This window comes from Ochotona princeps, chromosome 15 (genome assembly GCF_030435755.1).
Source record: "Ochotona princeps isolate mOchPri1 chromosome 15, mOchPri1.hap1, whole genome shotgun sequence".
NCBI lineage: Eukaryota > Metazoa > Chordata > Mammalia > Lagomorpha > Ochotonidae > Ochotona > Ochotona princeps.
Genome location: NC_080846.1, coordinates 26967475 through 26990251, shown reverse-complemented (window position 1 = coordinate 26990251; position 22777 = coordinate 26967475). Strand labels below are relative to the sequence as shown.

Here is a 22777-nt window from a genome sequence, read left to right as displayed (position 1 = left end):
AGGAATGTTTGCAGAGCATAATATTGCCTCTCCACTGTCTTGTAGATTTAGTCCATACTATCGAACAAAGGAAAAACGTCCCCTCAGCTCTGTGACTTACAGTAACATGATTGAACCAGATCAGTGTTTCTGCCGGTTTGATTTAACAGGCACATGTAATGATGATGATTGCCAATGGTGAGTAGTTTTTACAATTCAAAGTATATGATATTCTTTGCTTAACTTTTAACATGTACAGGGTTACCTGATCTTTTTTTTTCTTTTCTTTTCTTTTCATTTTAGGCAGCATACACAAGATTATACACTTAACCGGAAACAGCTGTTCCAGGACATTCTGTCATATAATCTGTCTTTGATTGGTTGTTCAGACACAAACACTGGTGAGGAAATTGCTGCTGCAGCAGGTATTTAGACTTCTTGTTTTTCTCCAAGTGAAAGTTTAAAAACTTGTATTTAGTTGCTTAAGTAGCTATAATTCAGTACATTCACCTGTAATATTTCAGGTACTTCTGTTATGTCCTGCCACTAATGACATGTGACTATTTAAATTTAAATGAACCTGTGCTACTAAATTTGGCAGTCACAGTAGCCACCTCGCCTGTGTTTGTCAGCTGTAAGTGGCTAGTGCGTGCAAAAGGACAGCATTGACTTGAGTTTTCCATTATTGCTGGAAGCCCTTAGGGCAGAGCCCATTGAAATAATTTCATTAGGAAAAAACATTAACCTACTTGGATAGAACTTGTAAAAATGATTACTAGTATGGGTCTGTTATAAAAAATAGAGGAAGGCTGGAAGTTAAGATGGCTGTAGTTTTAAATTTTATGATGAAGCAGAACTGCATACCTTTTGACCTTAGAGAGAGTGCATGTTACTATCAGACATGAGCAAATACTGTTAAGCTTTTCCTCAGATTTTGTGTTAAAAAGAGCATTTAGAACTGTAAATCTTTGGGAATTAAGGGAATTTACTAAAATTTAGTATTGTTGCAACTCAGAGTGATTGCAAAGTCCTTGAATGTATTGTATCAATTCCAGTCTGGGACTTTAACATCTTTATTGTTTAACTTCAAGAAATAACTGTTTTTCAGCCCAGTTAGGCTCATGTTTTAGTGGGATTTGCCATTAGAATTAACGTGGGCCTTAACTACTCGAAGGACATAAGTATTCTTGACTCATCATTAATTCTTAGACTCTTCTTTATTTATACTCTTTAATAAGCCTGATCTCTGTAATTGATATTTCTTATGAAGATGGTGATACTCTTGTTTCAGAAAAATACGTTGAGAAGCTATTTGGAGTCAATAAGGATCGGATGGCAGTGGACCAGATGGCTGTTCTCCTCGTTAGTAATGTCAATGAGAGTAAAGGTCATAGTAAGTACATAATAAGTGTGGGTATCTTGCAAAGAACTGTTTAGTTTTTAGTTTGTATTTATTGCAGATGTTGTTGCATTATGTTCTTCAGATCAACTATATGTCAGTTCTAACAGCATAGAATAGTTATAGGTTTGGATTTGTTTTTTTCTATATATTTAGATTTGTTTTTATTGGAAAGACAGCTCTAGAGAGGATCAACAAAAGAGAAAGATTGCTCATCCACCGGTCCACTCTTCAGATGGCCACAATTGGAGCTGAGCCTATTCGAGGCTGGGAGATTGGTGCCTTCTCTGGGTCTTCCATGTGGGTCTGGAGGCCTGAGGGCCTAAGCCATCCATCCTCTGCTGCTTTCCCAGGCCACAGCAGGGAGCGGATGGGAAGTGGAGCAGCCGGGACAAGAACTGGTGCCCGTATGGGATCCCCATCCTTGCAGGGGAGGAATAGTAAACTGAGCCATCATGCTGGGCTCACAATAGATCCTTTTAAAAATAATTCTTGGGTGACTTTTGAAATAAAATACTTGCTATGTTAACTAATAGTCTTCTATTGTCAACTTTAGTACCTCCATTTACAACATACAAAGAGAAAAGAAAGTGGAAGCCAAAGTTTTGGAGAAAACCTGTTTCTGAGAATAGCTACAGCAGTGATGATGAACAGTCTACAGGACCAATTAAGTATGGTGAGACATGTAGCTTAAGATCAGAATGACTAAATTGTGGTGCTCTGTCTTTGTCTAAACATGTGTCTAATCTTCTGGTTTATATACTACCCTATTTTTTGTTTTCTTAATTCTGACTGATACTAATGTTTTGGACAGTATAGTTATTGATTGTGCAGACTTGATTCTGACTTTGCAGGGATGTTTTAAAATCATGTTCCTTCCCCAGTGAATGCAAGAAATACCACTTTGTTAATATGGCTACTTGGATATTTTCAAAAATATGTGTTGAAGAGCAGTTCTGATATTATTTGAAAACCCTGCTAGCCTGTTTCCTTTTTGAGTTGCTTTCAGACATGAAGTATATTCAAAATGAATTATTTGTATGAATGAACAGTATGCCTTACTGTCAAGAACATCTTGTTTCAGGTTTCAGGTTTGCATGATTTGTTTGCTGTTTGTGGATTACCAGGTAGCCAAGTGATACACTTTTTCTCTATATCTAGTAGACTAAATCATGTTCATCAATTATAACTTTGAATTAGTGTTTTAATTGCAATCAGACAAATGTGATTTATTCCTGGTATCACTTATACTTCAAATAGGGCAACTATACTGAAAATATGCCAGCAGAGTCTTAAGTGTCTGTATGATGTTTAATATCTTTTGACTCTGAGAAGTGTCTGCTTGGCCGGTAATTAACAGATAGCTGTACCTTATAATCATGAGTGATCACATCATTAGAATCTTTAGATTTTTAGATAATTTTGTGCTCACTTCGGCAGCACATATATTAAAATTGGAACGATAGAAGATTTTTAGATAATTTTGAAGTTAAGCCCAACTTTTTGTTGAGTTGGTGAATTAAAGAAATAAGAAACTAATGATACTTTTCCTTATAGCCTTCAAGCCAGAGACCCGAATAAATGTTCCAGCTCTGGATACAGTTGTTACTCCAGATGATGTCAGATACTTCACAAATGAGACTGATGATATTGCAAATTTAGAAGCCAGTGTGCTTGAAAATCCTTCTCATGTCCAACTTTGGCTCAAGCTTGCATACAAGTACTTGAATCAGAATGAGGGGTAAGCCAGTTTCAAATCTTTGTGTAAACTTGCACATTTATATATTTCTGTTTAAGTTTATTTTGCCTATGATAATCAAGTTACCTTGATATCAGTTGAGTGTTTTTTTCACAGAGTCAACAATGTTTTATTAAGAGTTATCAGACAAGTTTGATATTAAATCTTGAGTTTGTGTCTCAGGAAAATGGGTAATACATTGCACTAAGTTTTAACTTTAATAGACTATTTTCACAACAGAATCAGTTAAAACAGGATTCTGAGTTTCAGAAGAATGAGTTCTTTTAAAAATTAAAAATGCATTATAGTGAATAAGTATAATCTTAAAATAACTTGCAGTGGAGATATAAAGCTTATCGAAGCCTTCTGGTGTATGGTCTCCTTAGCGTTCAATATTACATTATAAAGATTTGAATAAGGTCAGTCTGTGTCATAATTATTAGCTCTAGTTGCATAGCACACACTCTGACTTCTATTTGATAGGAGAGATAAGCTAGGAATAATCTTTTTATAATTAAACTAAGTAATTCAGGCCTGTAAGCTACATGGTCTGTCATTACTATTCTACTATGGTGTTGCAATGAGAAAGCAACAATGTTAGGCATTTTGTAAATGAATGAGTAGGGTAGTGTTCCATTAAAACTATTTCTAGAAATAGGCTTAGCTTGCTGATCCTGTTTAAACAATCAAAAGGAAAATATTTTATGATGCACTCTATTTCATGTTATGAACGTAGTTGAAATTGAGTTTATTCATAGGCTACTTGATATGTTTGATTACCTTAAAACTTGGTTTAAAATCTTTTAAATGAGGCAGTAGCACAGAGTGCTGGTAAAACACATGTCTGAGTATGGTGCTGTTAACTTTCCTAAGTGTGTCATTTCTATGTTAATGAGGTAAATTACAGTGTTTTCTTTTCTGACTCGTTTATGAATGAAGGCCAAAAGAACTGTACATTATTTTATGAATAGGATCATGAGAGAGAATTATCTTCTCCAAGAGATAGCAAGCCCTTGACCGTTGAAAAGAACTTTATATTGAAAGCTTTGGTATTTTGTGCTGGTAGTAGCTGGCCTTGAGAGAGAGAATTGTTTAACTTTCCCTGTTCTTGAATAATGTAAATCATAAAAGGTGTTGCTGAATATGGACATGAAGCACATTTGAAGTTCATAACATTGTAGTTTCATAATGCTGTGTTTCTATCTGTGGTAAATGCTTACTTAAAAATCCACTTAAAAAGGGACATCTGAATCTTTGGACACATGTGATTTTAAATCTAATTTATTACCCAGTTTTGTGATTCTGGCTTCTTGACAGGTTCTAATAGAAAGTGGACTTTGAAAAATGGAATCATTAAATTAATCCTGTTTAACATTTCAAGCACCTTTTTAAAGAACACTTGCTATTTCTTTTAAATATGTAGGCCATGTTCAGAATCCTTGGATTCAGCTTTAAATGTTCTGGCACGAGCATTGGAAAACAACAAAGACAATCCAGAAATTTGGTGCCATTATCTCAGGTTGTTCTCTAAAAGAGGAACCAAGGAAGAGGTGCAGGAAATGTGTGAAACAGCTGTTGAATACGCTCCCAATTATCAAAGCTTTTGGACTGTGAGTAGAAAACATCACAGTTGTGTGTCTCCACGGTTCTTTAGGGATTTTTAGATGTTCATTAGTATGTTAGGATTAATTTAAAATAAGTATGATAAAAGCACTTAGTGATGAGTTTGCTTTTTTTTTTTTAAAATAACTTTACTGCTAAGGAAGCAAATATTGCCTTTTCTTACACAGTTTTGTTTTGGGTAAAGTGTACTTTTGTAAAGTACCTGAAGCAAATATTATAATTGATAAAAATTATGAATGCCAGAAAGTGTTTTGACTTTGTTTTATTACTTGATTTTATGAAAATCATCCTAATCTGTAATTCACACTGTCAGCTGTTGGCCAAATAAAAAATTTGGTGAGAAAAAATGTTCTTTCTCTCAGAGTAAGATTATTCTTAGCTAAACATAACATAATTGATATGCTTGTGAAAGATAAAGCTGCCCATTACTTGTCAAATTTTTATAATCTGCACTCGGGATTGAATAGAGTGCTAAGTTTAGACAGACATTGGTAACTATCAGATGCACTTGATAACATAGATCGGGAGTCAAATACCTGGTAATCTTATGATGAATGAGTTTACCATTTTATTTTATTTTATTTTTTTAAAGATTTATTTATTTTTATTGCAAAGTCAGATATACAGAGAGGAGGAGAGACAGAGAGGAAGATCCTCCGTCCAATGACTCACTCCCCAAGTGAGCAGCAACAGTCGGTGCTGTGCCGATCCAAAGCCAGGAGCCGGGAACCTCCTCCAGGTCTCCCATGTGGGTGCAGGGTCCCAAAGCCTTGGGCCATCCTCGACTGCTTTCCCAGGCCACAAGCAGGGAGCTGGATGGGAAGTGGAGCTGTTGGGATTAGAACCAGCACCCATATGGGATCCCGGGCACGTTCAAGGCAAGGACGTTAGCCGCTAGGCCACTGCGCCGGGCCCGAGCTTACCATTTAGACTGTGAATTCACATAGTGAGTAGATTTATTAGACAGTGTATAGATAGGATGCTCAGTGTGTGATTTTTGATCCAAAGTAATGGGTAATGTTGTATATTACAAGAATTTATAGGTTGTGAAATAGTCAAAAGATGTCAGAGTTTTCCTTTAGGTTGCCTGGCCTCTAATTGGTTTTGCCAAACATTCTTAATATAAATGCTGTGTTAGAATTTTAGTAAATCAGAAACCTGAGCAACATAAATTATCTCTGATCATAAACCTTCTGTAATGTTTTCTTTTTTAATCTGATTGTACTTTCCAACATGTGATAAAAGGTGAAATATTATTATCCTTTCCACAGAAATTATGGATTTTTTACTTGATACAGTTTCTTAATGAGTTGTGAAAATCTGTAGTTTTGGTTTATTCTGACTAAGCAGAATTAATTATATGAAATCCCTTTCGGGCAGTTTCTACACCTAGAGAGCACATTTGAAGAAAAGGATTATGTTTGTGAGAAAATGGTGGAGTTTCTGATGGGAGCATCCAAGCGGGAAGCTTCAGATATTCTGTCCTTTCAGCTTTTAGAAGCTCTTTTATTTAGAGTTCAGCTGCACATTTTTACTGGAAGATGCCAAAGTGCACTTGGAATTTTACAGGTAAATGTTGGTTATAGAGCTTACTTGTATGTTTTTCAGAAAAAAAATTAAAAGACCTAAAATAGGGTTTGGGTTGGGGGAAATGAATGTTTGCTATAGTGGTGAAGTCCACACTAGATTCCTACATTACATTCCTGAGTGTGAAGGTTCAAGTCCCGTCTTCACTGCCAGTTCCAGCTCACTGCTGATACATATCTTGGGGGGCAGCATGTGGTGGCCCAGGTGGTTGGCCCCTGTCACACGAATAGGAGACAAGTGAATTTTTGGTTCTGAGCTTTGACTGGGCTCTGCTAGATAGCTGGGGAGCTCTCTCTCTCTCCCTCTCCCACAAAAAATCAATAAGACCTTTTTGAAGCCTTAGTTATTTTAGCTACTATTTTTTGATCAATGGTGAGAGTATAGGTTTTATATTTGAATTCTTACTTTGCCACTTACTAGCAAATTGCATGATACTGTGTAACTATAACTTTATGAGTTCATTTTCTTGGTGATAATATATAAGGAAAAAATTTTAAAAATTTTAAGTGAACACCAGATAAATGGCAAGTTTCAAACTAAAAAAAATGATTGGTTAATAATCCTTTTTTTGGTGTAGGGTTTTTTATAGTTGTTTTTATTGTTTTGTCTTAGATTTTTTTATATATAATGACACTTATAATGTACCAAAAAATCAAATCCTTGTATTATGTAAGTAATAAAGTTTGTACAATCCAGTTTTGATATTTCTAGAGTTTTTTGTTTTTTGTTTTTCATTTAAAAAATTAGTGACGATTAGAATTCTCACTTAGGTATTTAGGAACTACTCCAAGAAATTATTTTAGTCCTTTTTACTTTAATGCTAAATTTTATTGTGACGAGTAGTCATTTTTAAAAAGATCTTAATTTTTTTAAAATTTTACCTAGAATGCATTAAAATCTGCTAATGATGAAGTATTAGCTGAATGCCTTAAAACAAGTGATCGATGTTTGGCATGGCTGGCCTATGTACATCTTATTGAATTCAACAGTCTCCCTTCAAAATTTTATGATCCTTCGAATGCCAATCCTTCAAGAATTGTTAGTACAGAGCTATTTGTAATGCCATGGCAAGTAGCTCAAGATATAAAGACCAATCCTGACATGTTGTTAGCAGTGTTTGAAGGTAAGTGTTCATAACATCATCTATTATGTGTCAAAAATTATAGCATCAATATTTAAAGTAAAAATTTGCTCATTAATTATGTGGAATAATTGTATGTGTTGTAAAATTTTTTATTGTGTTAAGAATAAGGATTGGATCAGGTCAGATGGGCATTCATATTTATGAAAGCTATGAAAGGTGCTAATATATTACTTATTTTTCTGATTATGATAAAGGGTATCTATTAAATAAGTAGATAATACACATCATGGATATTTGGTGTGTTTATTGAATCCGATAGGCAGCTATTTCTTTTAGCAGTTCTGAGTTTAAAACAACTTATCAATGACTTTCATTATTACTGTCAACTAATTGATGTTATCTGCTGTGGAACACATATAAACCAGAGCCTGTTCTTCCTGAAAGAAATACATAACCTTAAATCTATACATTTGACACAATTATTAACATATAAAGCCATTTAACTGTGTTCCTGTATAGTCCAAATTGTGTGCAACAGGACAAGGATCTGTGACTTAAAAATAATTTGATATAAGTCATAAACTAAAGGAAAAGATTGCTGTAGGTTGATATGATTAAGGAATTCTTCATAGAAGAATTGAAACTTGGGAATGGAACATTGAATTATAGCTATAATGTGGCATGGTGAACTTTCTCAAAGACATGTGCTCTGTTTGTGTAATACTTCCCAAGGTCCTACCTTGATTTTACTGGCAGTGTGTTAAATGCTTAATTAATGCTTGTTGAACAGCCCTATGTAGAGAGGAAGGAAAAGAAAAGACATTACTATTAAGGAAGCAAAGTAAATAAAATGCTAGAAACAGGAGCTTACGAAATAGATTTATAAGTGAATTGAAAGAATGGAGAGTTGAAGTTATCACACAAAGTTGTGGGAAAACATTAAATGTCAGAAAAGAAAGGTTGGAAAAACAGAGGTGTCAGGTAGAGAAAACTGAAGTTATAAAGACCAATTTGGGGAGTAGTGGTAGTATTTGAGAGTGTCTTTGGTTATCCAAGTGAAAATAGTTGTTGACAGAAGAAATAAGGAAATGGACCATACGTGGACAATTTGAGCATAGTAAGTGGGTTTAAGAGTTATTAACATAGACATGATCACATAAAAAGTTTACTGTTTTTAAATGTGCTATCAGTAAATTTTTCAGTAGTTAAGCAATATTTTCTCTGAAAAAAATGACACTTGACAGCAGAGCTGTAAGGGATAAAGGAGAATGGAGTCAGTGGATTAGACTAAGGAAGTATCAATTTCTTGGAAGCAGAGGCAAGGAGAAATTAAAAGTAAAAAGAGTATTGCTAAATAAAGGGAGCTTTTAGGTTTGGTTAACTTTCAATCTTAGTAAGTGAACAAGAGATGTTTCAGCATGATGCAAATCTGGGAAATCATGCAACTATTGAGCAGAGAAAATGGTGATGCTTTTGCAGACTAAAACACTGTACAAAAATAATAAGATCAAGTAAGGGGGAGAGTTTGTTTTAGAGGAGCCAGGGAAGGATCTAACTTAGGGGGATACCTGTCATTGGCAGCAGAGCAGGGCATCATTTGAAGTAAACACGCCGTCAAAGGTGAGGTGGCAATTCATTTTCTCTGATTTTAATCATTTTTGAGGTGTTTAGGATAATTGCAATACATACGTTTTTTGTTTAAGAAAACATTGATGTGAGAACTCAGATCAGATGATTGTAGTACTACCAGTGAAGTGAGGATGTGGGGTTGAATTTTAGGAATTTGGAGATGATATCAGAGTATCTGCTTTGTTTAAAACCAAGAATTTGGTAAAGGTGAAGGAAGTGAAGGACAAGCAAATGAGCAGATCATCTTAGACTTGATGTAACGTAATGACGTAGCTGACATTCGAGTCATGTTGTGATGTTTTTGAATAGAGGCAGTGAAAGCCTGCACAGATGACAGCCTTACTGCTGAAGAAAAGATCGAGGTCTGCTTCCCACTTTACACAAACATGATCACGCTGTACCGGCTCCTGGAGAGGTAAAACCTCATTGACACACACTAACCTTGAGTTAAAAATTAATATTGACAAATGTTTAGCTGTTTTTTCCCTTGTTAAGGTATGAGACTGCTGTGGATTTTTGTAAATGTTTATTGGAATCCTGTCCCACGAACTGCCAGTTGTTGGAAGCCCTTGCCAGTTTATATTTGCAAACAGATCAGCATGACAAAGCCAGAGAAGTGTGGCTTACTGCGTTTGAAAAAAATCCCCAGAATGCAGAGGTTTTTTATCACATGTGCAAACTCTTCATTTATCAGGTAAAAAATGATTCGTAATTCATATTATGAATTCAATACAACATTTTTATCTTTCATATTTCTGCAACCAGATATCTACCCTCTGCCATAGTCTTAACATTGCCTTGTAGTTTTGTTTATGGATGTAGTAAGCAGTACACTGATTATTTTATTTTATTTTTATTGCAAAGTCAGATATACAGAGAGGAGGAGAGACAGAGAGGAAGATCCTCTGTCCGATGACTCACTCCCCAAGTGAGCAGCAACAGTCGGTGCTGCGCCAATCCAAAGCCAGGATCCAGGAACTTTTTCCAGGTCTCCCATGTGGGTGCAGGGTCCCAAAGCCTTGGGCCGTCCTCGACTGCTTTCCCAGGCCACAGGCAGGGAGCTGGATGGGAAGTGGAGCTGTTGGGATTAGAACTGGCACCCATATGGGATCCTGGGTGTTCAAAGCAAGAACTTTAACTGCTAGGCAACCGTGCCGGGCCCTACACTAAGATTCTTTAAGGGCAAGTTCTGTATCTTCGTCATATTCTCAGCACCTCCCACATTGTCAAACACATAATAGATAGTAAGCCTGTGGTTGTATTGGCTCTTAAGCTTTTTAATGATTAGATTGATTTATTTTGGAAATTAGGGGCAGAAATTATCAGGGTATGTTCCAAGTTTATCTCCTTTACCCACCCAAGGAACTTAATCTAATTCATGATTTTTTTTTTGAAGATTTATTTATTTTTATTGCAAAGTCAGATGTATTTAGAGAGGAGGATAGATAGAGAGGAAGATCATATGTCTGTTGATTCACTCCCAAAGCTGCCAATCCGAAGCTAGGAACCAGGAGTCTCTTCCAGGTGTCCAACATGGTTGCAGGGTCCCAAGGCTTTGGGCTGTACTTCACTGCTTTCCCAGGCCGCAAGCAGGGAGCTGGATGGGAAGTGGGGCTGCCAGGATTAGAACACGTGGATCTAAAGGGATCCCAGTGCGTGCAAGGTGAGGATGTTAGCTGCTAGGCCATTGCACCAGGCCGCAATTCATGATTTTTAAGACCGTTTCCTTACTGGAAACTTTTTTCCTTATTTAAAGAATACTCTTTTAGGTGACAATTCACATATTGCCTGGGCACAATGTGTACATTATGTAGTTAGATCAGGTAATTGGTGTATCTTTCACTTCAGACAATTTATTTTTGTATTAACATTAACAGTTGATTCTAGTAGTTGTTTTGAAATATTCACTTGTTTTTATCCTAGTTATGTTGCTATTGTAAACAACTCTGCAAGTTACTCCTTTTTCCCCAATGTACCCTGTATTCGTTAACCACCCTTAAACATTTGAATTAAGTCTTGTAAACCTAATACGTGTGCTTCTCCCCTCTCTTCAATAGAATCAAGGTGATACTCTTCTTCCATTTTTGCGGAAGTTTATTGCTTCCTTCTTTGAGCCCGGGTTTGAGAAGTACAGTGATTTGGATCTGTTTCGGTAAGTTGTAGAACCGATTTGTAGAGTAATCAGAGGTATAGTAGGATTCAGGGGAATGACTGCAATGTCTTTGTGAGTTGATTACAGTTCCAGCTGATTTTTATATACTTGAACACTCACAGAAGTGTTATGGAGGAGTAAATAGAGGCAAGAGTAAAGTATTTATGTGCAGGAGTTGGGCTTTGAGACACTTTTCTTTTACTTTATTGTTAATACTTGCACTTGATATGATATCAACTTATCCTGAGGCAATGTTAGGGATTTTTGAAAGCACAAGTTTTAATTTATTAGACTAATAATTATAGTCACTAAGTGATACTTGTGTGCATTTTTCTATTTCCAATTTTTTTTTGAAGATTTATTCATTTTATTACAGCCAGATATACACAGAGGAGGAGAGACAGAGAGGAAGATCTTCCTCTATTTCCAATTTTAAAGAGAACTGCTCTTAACTTCTGAACGTGTGTGTGTGTGTGTGTGTGTGTGTGTATAACTGTTAAGAAATTTAAGGGTTTTTTTCCTCCGCTGTCAGTTTCTCATAGAGCTCTGTACTTTCTGTCTGTTTTGCTGTGACTTTTTGTCCCAATAATAATAATAAGCCATGAAAGAGTATAGAGTGATAATTTAGGGAGGCTTTTCTTTATTCACTGAGAGACTCCACAGCTGCTAGTTGACTCAGCAAATGGCTGAGATGAGGGCATCAGTTCAGGTCTCCCGTGTGGGTGCAAGGACCCACCACTTGAGCTGCCTCCCATGATGCACAGATAGGAAGCTGAAATCAGGAATGGAGGTAGAACCTGAATCCAGGCATTTCTGATATGGGATGCTCATGTCCCAAGCATATTAGCTACTGTAACGGCCTCAAGGCTTTTTAACATTCTGTTCCTTTCCTCATCTCTCTGTAATTGGGCTCAGCAATTCTTAATAGCCAGAAAGTAAATATTTGAGGCTTCCAAGCTATGTGGTCTGTCATTGCTACTCAACTATGGCATTACAAATGAATGAGCAGGGCAGTGTTCCATTAAAACGATTTATAGAAGTAGGCTTAGCTTTCTGATTCTAAGTAAACCATCCAAGGGAAAATATTTTATGGTTTATTCTATTATTACATGTTATAAAGAACAAAGGGCTAAGTTCAGTATCTCTTAAAACTTGCAGGAAATACTATTGAATGAAAATAAAGTCTCAGTGTTTCATTGGCAAGTCTCATTCATGCTTGCAGATAGTTTTCTTTCCTGAGCTGCTCCGTTTTATTCCCCCTGACCCTTCCCGCTGCATATTGTAGCAATGGTAAAACAAATTGTAAGTGACTCAAAAAATTTTTTTTGTTAAGTAAATGGTTCATCTACCCATACTTTTTTGTGAACAAAACAATTTTAAAATGATGTATTTATGTGAAAGGCATAGTTCGAGAAAGGGAAAAACAGACACCTTCCATCCAAAAGTTTACTCCCCAAATGGCTATAGAGCAGGCTAAGCCAGGAGACCATAACTCCATCAGGGGTCTCCATGTGGGTGATAGAGGCCCAGGTACATGTGCCACCTTCTGCTACTTTCCCAGGCATATTAGTAGGGAACTTGATCAGAAATGGAACATATGGGATTTGAACTGGTGCCCAAATGAATCCTAGCCTTACAGGTGGTGGCTTAACCTGCCTGCCAGTGAACATGATTTTGTTTCAGGTTTAGGGTTACTGTTCCTGCCCAGACATGGATCTTAATGTTTGCCTGCTTACAGTAGTTTGTTCAGTGATACGGTGATTGTGGTGTCGTTCCTGAAGTTTTACTTTGTTACATCCAGATTTATAGATGATTACAAGCAGAATAATTTTAAATGCAAATTGGAAAAGAAGCTATTCTGTAAGGAATTTACAGACTGTTTAACTTATTTCCTTAGATTTCTTCTCAATTCAGGCAGAAGACATAATTCAGGGCTGAGCCAATCTCTGTAGAGACTTGCTGGTCCTGGTGCTCCTTTAGGCATGGAGGTTTAGTTTCAAAGAAGACCCAGCCAGTTTAAGTCATTTTATTAGATTCTTTTGTGGAAATAGTCATAATTCACTAAGCGTTATAAGAACAAGGTATACTGTGCTTAGTTTATTTAGACAGTACTAAACAAAATGTACACATTTTTGTTAATTTAGAAAGTCCTCTTTGGGTCATATATTGTAGGAAGGGCATTAGATAGTTTTTGGCATTGCCATACTTAATGTATAATTTACAAAATTTATAAATACAATCAAAATTTATTAGAGAAATCAAGGAGATTTAAGTTACCTTCAAATTCTATTAGTAGAAATTATAAAACCAGATACTTGCCTGAAGTTAAATTCTGACAACTGTGTGTGTGATGTTTAATATAAAAATCAGACAAGTTGGGGACATTTTAGTGCAGTATTTTAGACACTGCTTTGTATATATCTTCCATGGTTCAAGTCTTGGCGGCTTCTCTGCTTTGTGTCCCTCTGTCCAGAGGCAGTTAGTACAGCTCAAGTGCTCAGGTTCTTGACACTCACCTGGGAGACTCAGATTGTGTTTGGGAGTTTAGCTTCAGCCTGGCCCAGTCTTGGCTGTTGAGGACATTTGGGAGTAAACCAGCAGATAAGAAGATCTTTCTGTTTCACATAAAACAAGTGTATTTTCTTAAAACAGACAGACACACGCGCGCACACACACACACACACACACACATACATGCTGAAAGTTAGCCTGAGGATTATAGTGTCTTACACAGATAAGATTTGAAGTCATCTTTTTTTGATCTTCCTTAGTTTCAGTTCAGAAGACTAAAGTCTTTAAAAGCCAAGTCAGTGAATCACATTAAGGTGTAGGTAGTTATGGCAAAAGTCACCATTGCATTAACTTCTAGATTTCCTAATTTTTTTTTTTTTAAGATTTTATTCATTTTTATTACAGCCAGATATACACAGAGGAGGAGAGACAGAGAGGAAGATCTTCCGTCCGATGTTTCACTCCCCAAGTGAGCCGCAACGGGCCGATGCGCGCCGATCCGAAGCCGGGAACCTGGAACCTCTCCTGGGTCTCCCACGCGGGTGCAGGGTCCCAATGCATTGGGCCGTCCTCAACTGCTTTCCCAGGCCACAAGCAGGGAGCTGGATGGGAAGGGAGCTGCCGGGATTAGAACCGGCGCCCATATGGGATCCCGGGGCTTTCAAGGCGAGGACTTTAGCCGCTAGGCCACGCCACCGGGCCCTAGATTTCCTAATTTTTTGTGATTACTCCCTGTACGGTCTCATATAGCTTATCTAATCCATTAAAGCTTTTCTCCTTGCAGTCATATAAATATTATACTAATTTGTCACTTTTTACATCAGTGTATTTCCTTTTAAAATGCTGTTCTTGAAAATGCTAGTAAATATATACAAATTCAGTTACATTGAAAAGAGGAAAGTTGAATTAGCCAAAGTCAAATTCCTTCCATGGGCAGACTTCTTTTAATAATGCTAGTGAATGAAAGATAACTTTCAGATACTGGTGTTTATAAATCTTGGCTTTTTGTAAGAAAAGTACTGATTTTTCAGGGAATTGTTAAATACTTGGTATTCTTATTTGTTCTTTCTACTTTAATTATTTGGATATAGTGGTTTGACTACTTTTGGAGACAGAATATAAATTCATTTTAGAAGGGGGGTGTTCATTCACATGTAAATCAGTAAATTTGTGAAATAAATACATGATCCTAGAAGTGCAACCAAAGAATTACGATATATGTATGGAAAAAGTTATTTCTTTATTAAAATATTTCAATCAAATTTACATTAAAACAGGGTTTCTTTTTCCTTTTTTAGCTTTTAGTCCAGGTGTACATAGGCATATTTTAAAAAGCATTTGAATTTTTGTTTTTTCAGATATCTCCTAAATATCCCAGGACCACTTGACATTCCAGCCTGTATATGTAAAGGGAATTTGGATGATGATATATTTAACCACCAAGTTCCTTACTTGTGGCTGATTTACTGGTGAGATGTTTCCTGCTGTAGAGGGTTATGTTGCATATTTGCATTTGGTATTAGTAAGTTACAATGTTAAACTAATCTGATGTTAAAGTCAAATTGAAGGAGGTGCTAATGATTAACACATACGAGAAGTATAAAGGGTTTCTTGTGTATATTATATAGATATGTATCTATAACAATGTATCTGTAATGTATACAAGTATGTGTTTGTCATTCATTTCCTTTCTCTAATAGAACTGAAATATAGACATGTGTTTTCCTTCATTTTTTGAACAGTCTTTGTCATCCTCTTCAATCAAATGTTAAAGAAACAATAGAGGCATATGAGGCAGCATTAGGGGTGGCCATGAGATCTGACATAGTACAGAAGATATGGATGGAGTAAGTTTAATTTCTGATAATAAGAATGGGAGTTTGGAAAAAGGGAATATAGTAGGATAAAAGAGTATTCAGCTTTCTTAGAGAATTACTCAATTATTCTAAATTGTTACTTTTTTTTTTTTTTTTTTTTTTTTGGCAGTTATCTTGTCTTTGCCAATAACAGAGCTGCTGGATCCAGAAACAAAGTCCAGGAATTCATGTTTTTTACTGATTTAGTGAATAGATGTTTGGTTACAGTCCCTGCCCGATACCCCATTCCTTTTAGCAGTGCTGATTACTGGTCCAACTATGAATTTCATAATAGGGTAAGAATGTGTAACTCTTTTTTGATGTTTGTACAAAATGATTTTTTTTGTTTTTGTTTTATTGTTGTTGTTTTGTTTTAGCGTGATTAGCTGTTTCAAATCTGCAGAGCTTTTCCTAGCATTCACTATTTTTTATTGTAATTTTTACTTTTGTCTCCCAAGTCTAGAAACAGCCTTTAAGGCTTATTATGATGGAGTGAATATTAATTGTGTTATATTTAAGAAAATTTACCATGAAATCAAAATTGAAGGGTTTAGTACTAAAGTAGAGAGATCAAAGGATTCTATCTTAATACCTATACATGTTTTACTTGAGTAATTAAAAATGTTAGTGAAAAAATTCTTGATTTTAAAATAAGAAAATGGGCCTAATGTATTGTAACTGCTTTTTGTTACTGTTTCATCAGACAAATATAGCTATACATCGGGTGTAAGAAAGGTACAATTGGACACCTTGTAGAATTTTTTTAGATGTTCATGTTGTTGAGGACACCTTTTAGAATTTTAGGAGCACAATCAGGTTAATGATATTTTTCTATGGATGTCTAATAGATAATGAAGCAAAGATTTTGTTGTTTTCATTTTGTTTCATTTTCAGGATTCTATTTCATTTGGTTGGATAGACTATAAAGTTCCTGTTAAAACTCAATCCAGACCAAAAATTACATGCTTGATATATTTTTTTTGTTTCCCCTTTTGGTGTGGTGGTCTTGTTGCTAATCAGGATAACTTATTACTATGCTTTTGTGCTTCTATGCCATTCTTTATCCCAGGATCTCAAACCACTTTATGGACATTAAGTCATTTACACACGGGCATTCCATGAGCAAGATGTGGCAGGTATTATTAGCCCCATGACTTGCCCACCTATACTTCAAGTAAAGGTAGACTCAGGAATGAAGAACCCGACTTCTGGCTGCTTGTCAGTGTTCTGTACGTGGTTCTCATCACTAGACCATATTTCCTAATTCATTTTGGAAAGTCACTAATATAATTAATGGTAGGAATTATAACTCAAAGCATCATGTGTTATTATAATTTATACATTCATGTCTTAAAACCATTGTGGTTTTCTCATTAAAATACATAGGTAATTGGATATCACATTTTGGTTGCATTCATTTTCCCCCCCTCAACCCTTTACAGGTTATTTTCTTTTATTTGAGCTGTGTTCCAAAGACTCAGCATTCCAAAACCTTGGAACGGTTTTGCTCAATTATGCCAACTAATTCTGGACTTGCCCTGAGGTAAGTAAAACTGAATTGTTTTTGGTTCTCAGCCCAATAGTACAGCCCTCATTTAAAATTGTTTTTTAAACAATTTTAATGAAACAGTGATTTCAGTGTTATTAAGCAATATTTGAGTATTCACAGAAAAGCCAGAGTAGTGTTCTGGTTGCTTCTGAAAACACTTAATTGTAAGACAGAAATCATTCAAGTAGGAATTTTCTGTGTTCCCAAAGCACATACAGTCTGTCCCTAGCATGTGCATTTTAATCCGTAATCATGTTTTATTGCAAGTTTTTCACAGTTGCTCTCAAATAGCACGCTTCTGAATCAGACTTTAGATTCATCTGGGATGCTCACTTAAAATGAGGTTTCCTGAACCTTAGCCCTCAGACCATATTTGAAAGCAGTATTCTCATGCCTTTGTATGTTCAGTTGCGATAGATCTGAACATTTCTTGGTGGATTGTCTGTAAACCCATTTCACTTTTCAGAGCTGTATTTTTTATTCAGAAAGGTACGTTACATCCTAATACTTTGGATTCCATTTGTGTAGTCATTCCTACTGCATCAGTTGTATGTTATAATTGATTGTGTTGTTATGGATAGTAAGATGTAAAATATTTACCAGATATTCTTTTATGTCTTAATGTATTTGCATTTCATTTTGCATCTGTGTACAGAAGATGGCTTGAGTTAAAAAGAAAAATTCATAGGCCTAAAGTAAATAAGATAAGAATAATGTTTTATAATTGAATATTTTACATGTGTGCTCATCTGAAGAAGCTAGTTGCAGAAATTTGAATTGCAAAATCACCTGTCAAATTTATAACACGGGAAATATGGTTGTGTTTTTACTAGTTTCTAATATAGGCATTTTAGAATATGGATAGGCTGAATGTTGATATTGCTCGTAAATCCTCACTTCTGGGTACTGGTGCTTCTTTTCCTGTAATTCCTGCTTTTTGGTCTTTTGTTGTTGGATTTTTTGTTGTTGTTGTTCAGGAGAATAGAGAGCTTAATAATTAGTCACTTTATTTACAGTTTAGTTCAAGAAACTAGAATGAGTATATTCTGACAAAAAATATCAAGAAATTGAATGTATATGAGTATATCAAATCATGACTTTAAAATTTAGGATTGGAAGGAGTGTTACTTGGAAGGGATGCTTTAGTATCACGTAGAAATACATGAGCCTTCTTTTAGTTTGTTGAAAATAAGCATAAATTTTGATTGGACTGCTTGCTAATTTGTGCATATTTGCTGCCCCAGGGTATTTTGGAGTAGGTTTTCCTAAAATATTTGTTGAATGATCTTGACGAAATTTAGTGCACCAAAATGAAATGTGTCTTATCAGCAATTCTGCTCGTAGCACATGTTGGGATTCCCTGTGCTTGCATTTCTTTGTTGATTTTTCTGAATGTACTTTACAGGCTACTTCAGCATGAATGGGAAGAAAGCAATGTTCAGATTCTGAAACTTCAAGCCAAGATGTTTACATATAATATCCCAACTTGCCTGGCCACCTGGAAAATGTAATGCAACAATAATGTACATGTTTTTATAGCTATTGCTTTTATTTATAAGGTTTGCTGCAGACAGGTAAATTGAAATGACATCTCTTTTTTTTTCCCCCCGTGGATCTCTAATAATTTAGGTTTGCTTTTAGCACTTGCTAAGTCTTAATAGCCAGAGTTAAGCGAGTGCTCGTTAATAATTGCCTCTAAAACCAAAACGATAGGCTGAATTTTCCTTGAAGGAGAACATTAGATGCAGTACTGTTACAAAACAAATACCTCTGTTATACATTTTAAGACCATCTCTTGAAATGTGGGGTTTCCCCTAATATGGTCTGAATTTTATCTAACATGTTAGAACTGAGTATTTTTCAGTAATATTCATGGGGTTTTTCTCATGAACATTACTTGCATTCAAAACACTGATCTGCTTGTAATGCTGATAAAACATGTTGAATTTTTCTTTTTGCTGTAGGTTCCCCTCCTTGGAAGGTTAGCCTGTATCTTTCAGGAAGTTATGTATTCAGATCCCCACAGTCAGTATTCTACCAGAGGTGGTGTTTCATTTTGTTCAAAGCTATATAAATTTTTCTTTTCCCTTTTCTATATTCCTTTTTTTCCCTTAGAGCCATTGCTGCTGAGATTGTTCTAAAGGGACAAAGAGAGGTAAGCCATGATTGAATATCAGATGAGTCACTTTTAGAGTACTCTACCCCTTTTGTTGGCTTCTCAATTTAAAAAATGTAAAGCGGAGAAGTTAACATTCCAACAACTCTATTTGGACATGCTAAAACCAACACAAACAATCTGTTAGGAAGGCTGTACTGTGAAGTACCATTCTTTAAACAGAATTATGACAGTGTTTGACTTCGTGTTTTCTGATTAATTTGTGTGTGTGTCTGTCTTGTAGGTCCACCGTTTATATCAGAGAGCCTTACAGAAGTTACCTCTTTGTGCATCACTATGGAAAGATGTAATGCTTTTTTATCTTTTATTTTACCTTGATGTTTTCCTATAAATTTTCTGCATGTGCCATATCCGTTGATGTGGTAATGCTGAAACTCTAGCTAAGTCTTACTTCTCTGCTTCCCTATCTTTTACAGCAACTCTTGTTTGAAGCATCAGAAGGAGGTAAAACTGATAACCTGAGAAAACTAGTTTCCAAGTGCCAAGAGATTGGAGTCAGCCTAAATGAGCTCTTAAGTTTAAACAGTAACAAAGCAGAAAGCAAGAATCACTGAACACTGGGTGCAGTCAGTTCTAAGTCCTAATAATAATTGCCAAAATTATTTGAATGATTCTTCAAGATTAGGCTGATCCCTGGCTAAGGTCTGTGTAAAGCAGACAGGCAGTAATGATCATATCAAGCCCCCTTCAAAATCCTCTCCTCAAAACCAGAAGCAATGAATATGATCCTCTTCGGTTGGATAAATGAACTTCCTGTTTGGCCTGTTTCTGGGCCCTGCCAGATTCTCATAACATCATGTACGTAAGTATAGTTCCTGAAAGTGACTGACATTTATTTACTTTGTTTTTGTTTTTTTTTTGTTTTGTTTTTATTTTTTTACTTTTTCCTCTTCCTTTATGTTGTGCTATTCCTGATTCACTTGACACTCTCTGATGCCTGAGAGATTCTTGTTTGGGATTTAATTGCCAGAGCTGTGTTTACAGTATATATATATATATACATATTTTTTAAAAAAAGCAAAAAAAAAAAAAAGAACACCAACAAAAAAAGCAGGCAGTCCCTTTTAGTTACTCCTTTTTAAATCTTTTGAGATTATTCTTCATTTCAGGATTTAAACCTTAAGCAGTCCATCTTAAGGAAAGTGTAACTGCCATGGCCACAAGTCTGCTAGTTGCACTTGAATGCTCTAACAGGGTTGTTTATTGCCCTTTCTACGTTCTGGACTCCTTGCCGAGACTGTTTAACTTGAAGATTAAAGAAAACTATTGCAAATGCCAGTGCATCAGAACCTAAGAGTGATCAAATATTATGTGCAATTTTTTTTGTAAAGAAATTTTAATTTATAATAAAGTTTAACAGTTTAAAGAACAGCTAAAATTTGAACTGCTTTGTATTAAAATACTACCTTGTAGTATTAAAATTGTTTTTTATACAAATATTTTTAATATAAGTTAACTTAATAAAAAATGTTGCTGTCTTTATTCACGTGTACACTGGGGAAGGGTTGAAGCAGGGATATGAATACTCATCATAACCACATGAACATTTTTCAGTATGAAATTGCTTTCCCATTGAAGAAAACGTTCCAGTGGTTTTTTTCTTTCAGAAGTTTGGTCCTGATCTGAGGTTGGTGATAGGATTAAATTACTGTTACATTCTTTGCTGTCAAAACCGCAGTACTTAGAAAGTGTCTCCAAGCTATAGTTTGAATGATTTGCTTAGGGATACACTGTCTATAAGAACTAGTATATTTATTTTGAAAATGAGAGAGAAAGAGCTCTTTCATCTGCTGATTCATTTCCCATATGGCTACACAAGGGCCAGTGCTTGGATAGTCCAAACCAGTTTCATGCAAATTTTCCACGTAGGTGATGTGCCCAGCACTTGGGCCTTCCTCCATTATTTTTTTTACAGTCATTTAACCCAGTTGGATGGAAAGTGGAACAGCCAGGACATAAACTGACTCTCATATGGAATGCTGGAATTGCAGGAGGCAACTTTTATCTGCTGTACTAAAGTGCTGTCCCAGATAGAATGTCTAATGCTGAATGTCAATATGTCCAGATTCCTCTTTGTTTATAGTTCATATTGGGTTGTTTGCATGTCATAAAAAAAATCTTGTCAACACACCTGCTACTACAGATGTAGGTACTGTGGAGGCAGAACAATAGCCCCATGCAGTTTCACATAGACTTGAACATTATTTTACATTGTTTACTCAAAACAATGTTTTGAGATGCTGTTATGTCCCAAATAGCACTTTACTAGTGAATGCTATTTTGGAGTTGAACATGGAACCCACGGCGTCTCATTTAACAAAAAAAAGAGTTGAAGTCTTGGTTTTATCTCTAAAACTAGACTAATACTGATCCCTCAGTATTCCTCCAATGTGTACATTTAACCGTTTCAGTTTTTGCTGCTCTTGATTATTTGAAAACAGTACTGGGTGGTTGGAGAAATATTCCTAGCCTCTTTTCTCCTAGCATTGCAGTTTTAATGTTAGCTGAAATTGTCCGTTTTTAGGGGGCAGTGTAACAGGCTTGAGTTTTGTTGTGTTAACCATTCCGCTGGCCCTGACTCTGCTGCCACTCAAAGTCATTTGCATTAGTGTATGCAAAACTTACATGTACGTGCAATTCCAGGGGTGTCCATTTACATGTTGTGCACGATTGGGACAAAGGAGGCTCTTTCCTTTATAATCCATTGTCCTATTGATATTCAAAACTAGACAGGCTAATAAATACAAATAATGTATAAATACTGACTTCAGGATATTCTCTTATGTCACCTGCCCCTTTAGATGGTGTTTTTACTGACATATAAAATCACACCACTTAAGGGTGAGGTTTGTGTACCTGTCTCCTTCCATACTTAGTTCTGCTTGTTTCTCACTGAAGTGTTTTCAACATGTAATAATATTAGGATTAAAATTTGGGTTTGAAACTGATAGTTATTGTAGTAACATGAATTTAATACATTTAATATGCTGTATGATCTAAGTATTCTGGCAGAGAAATATAACAAAAATGACTAGTCATTGAAAACTGTAATCCCTTCCCCTTCCTCCATGGAGGAAAAAAAATGGAGTGATAGTTTACAGTATATTTTAATGTGTTTTTCTTCATTTTAGAGAGCAGCTTAATATTTCTATTTGCCTTTTAACGGAAAGTGGACCTTGTAACATTGTTGTCAATGGATTATCTAAGGCGGTTTGCTTTCAATTAAAGGGCATATAAACCTACATCATAAAATAGGCAAGAATTTCCAGGTGCGACATCTAAGAGCCAGAGGCACTAAACAGACAAGTAAAAGGTGATTAAGACTGACAACAAATATAGAGGGACTTTATTGAAGATTGACGTTCAAATATTTACTTTTCAAGGCTGTTTAAAAAGTGGGAACATGTGGCTAGATACAAAACAGGGCCAGTATTCTCAGTTAAAGCTGTCTCTTGTTCACAGATACATGATTCTGTGCTTAAATAGGCTTTCAT

The 22777-nt window shown here is 35.7% G+C and overlaps 1 protein-coding gene across 1 annotated transcript in view; it reads left to right on the top strand.

Moving 5' to 3' along the window:
• Positions 1-20661, top strand: part of ZFC3H1 (zinc finger C3H1-type containing) — a 51518-nt gene extending 30857 nt beyond the window's left edge. Inside the window, exons 17-35 of the mRNA XM_012926338.2 lie at positions 46-177; positions 283-404; positions 1271-1372; positions 1935-2054; positions 2936-3119; positions 4540-4726; positions 6120-6308; positions 7212-7449; positions 9349-9454; positions 9535-9733; positions 11097-11191; positions 15061-15171; positions 15445-15549; positions 15689-15854; positions 17001-17101; positions 18513-18614; positions 19223-19262; positions 19507-19569; positions 19700-20661. Of these exons, the coding sequence (XP_012781792.2) occupies positions 46-177; positions 283-404; positions 1271-1372; positions 1935-2054; positions 2936-3119; positions 4540-4726; positions 6120-6308; positions 7212-7449; positions 9349-9454; positions 9535-9733; positions 11097-11191; positions 15061-15171; positions 15445-15549; positions 15689-15854; positions 17001-17101; positions 18513-18614; positions 19223-19262; positions 19507-19569; positions 19700-19837 (2500 nt within the window). The 3' untranslated portion in view covers positions 19838-20661. The remainder of the gene's footprint in view (positions 1-45; positions 178-282; positions 405-1270; positions 1373-1934; positions 2055-2935; positions 3120-4539; positions 4727-6119; positions 6309-7211; positions 7450-9348; positions 9455-9534; positions 9734-11096; positions 11192-15060; positions 15172-15444; positions 15550-15688; positions 15855-17000; positions 17102-18512; positions 18615-19222; positions 19263-19506; positions 19570-19699) is intronic.
• The last annotated feature ends 2116 nt before the right edge of the window (positions 20662-22777 follow it).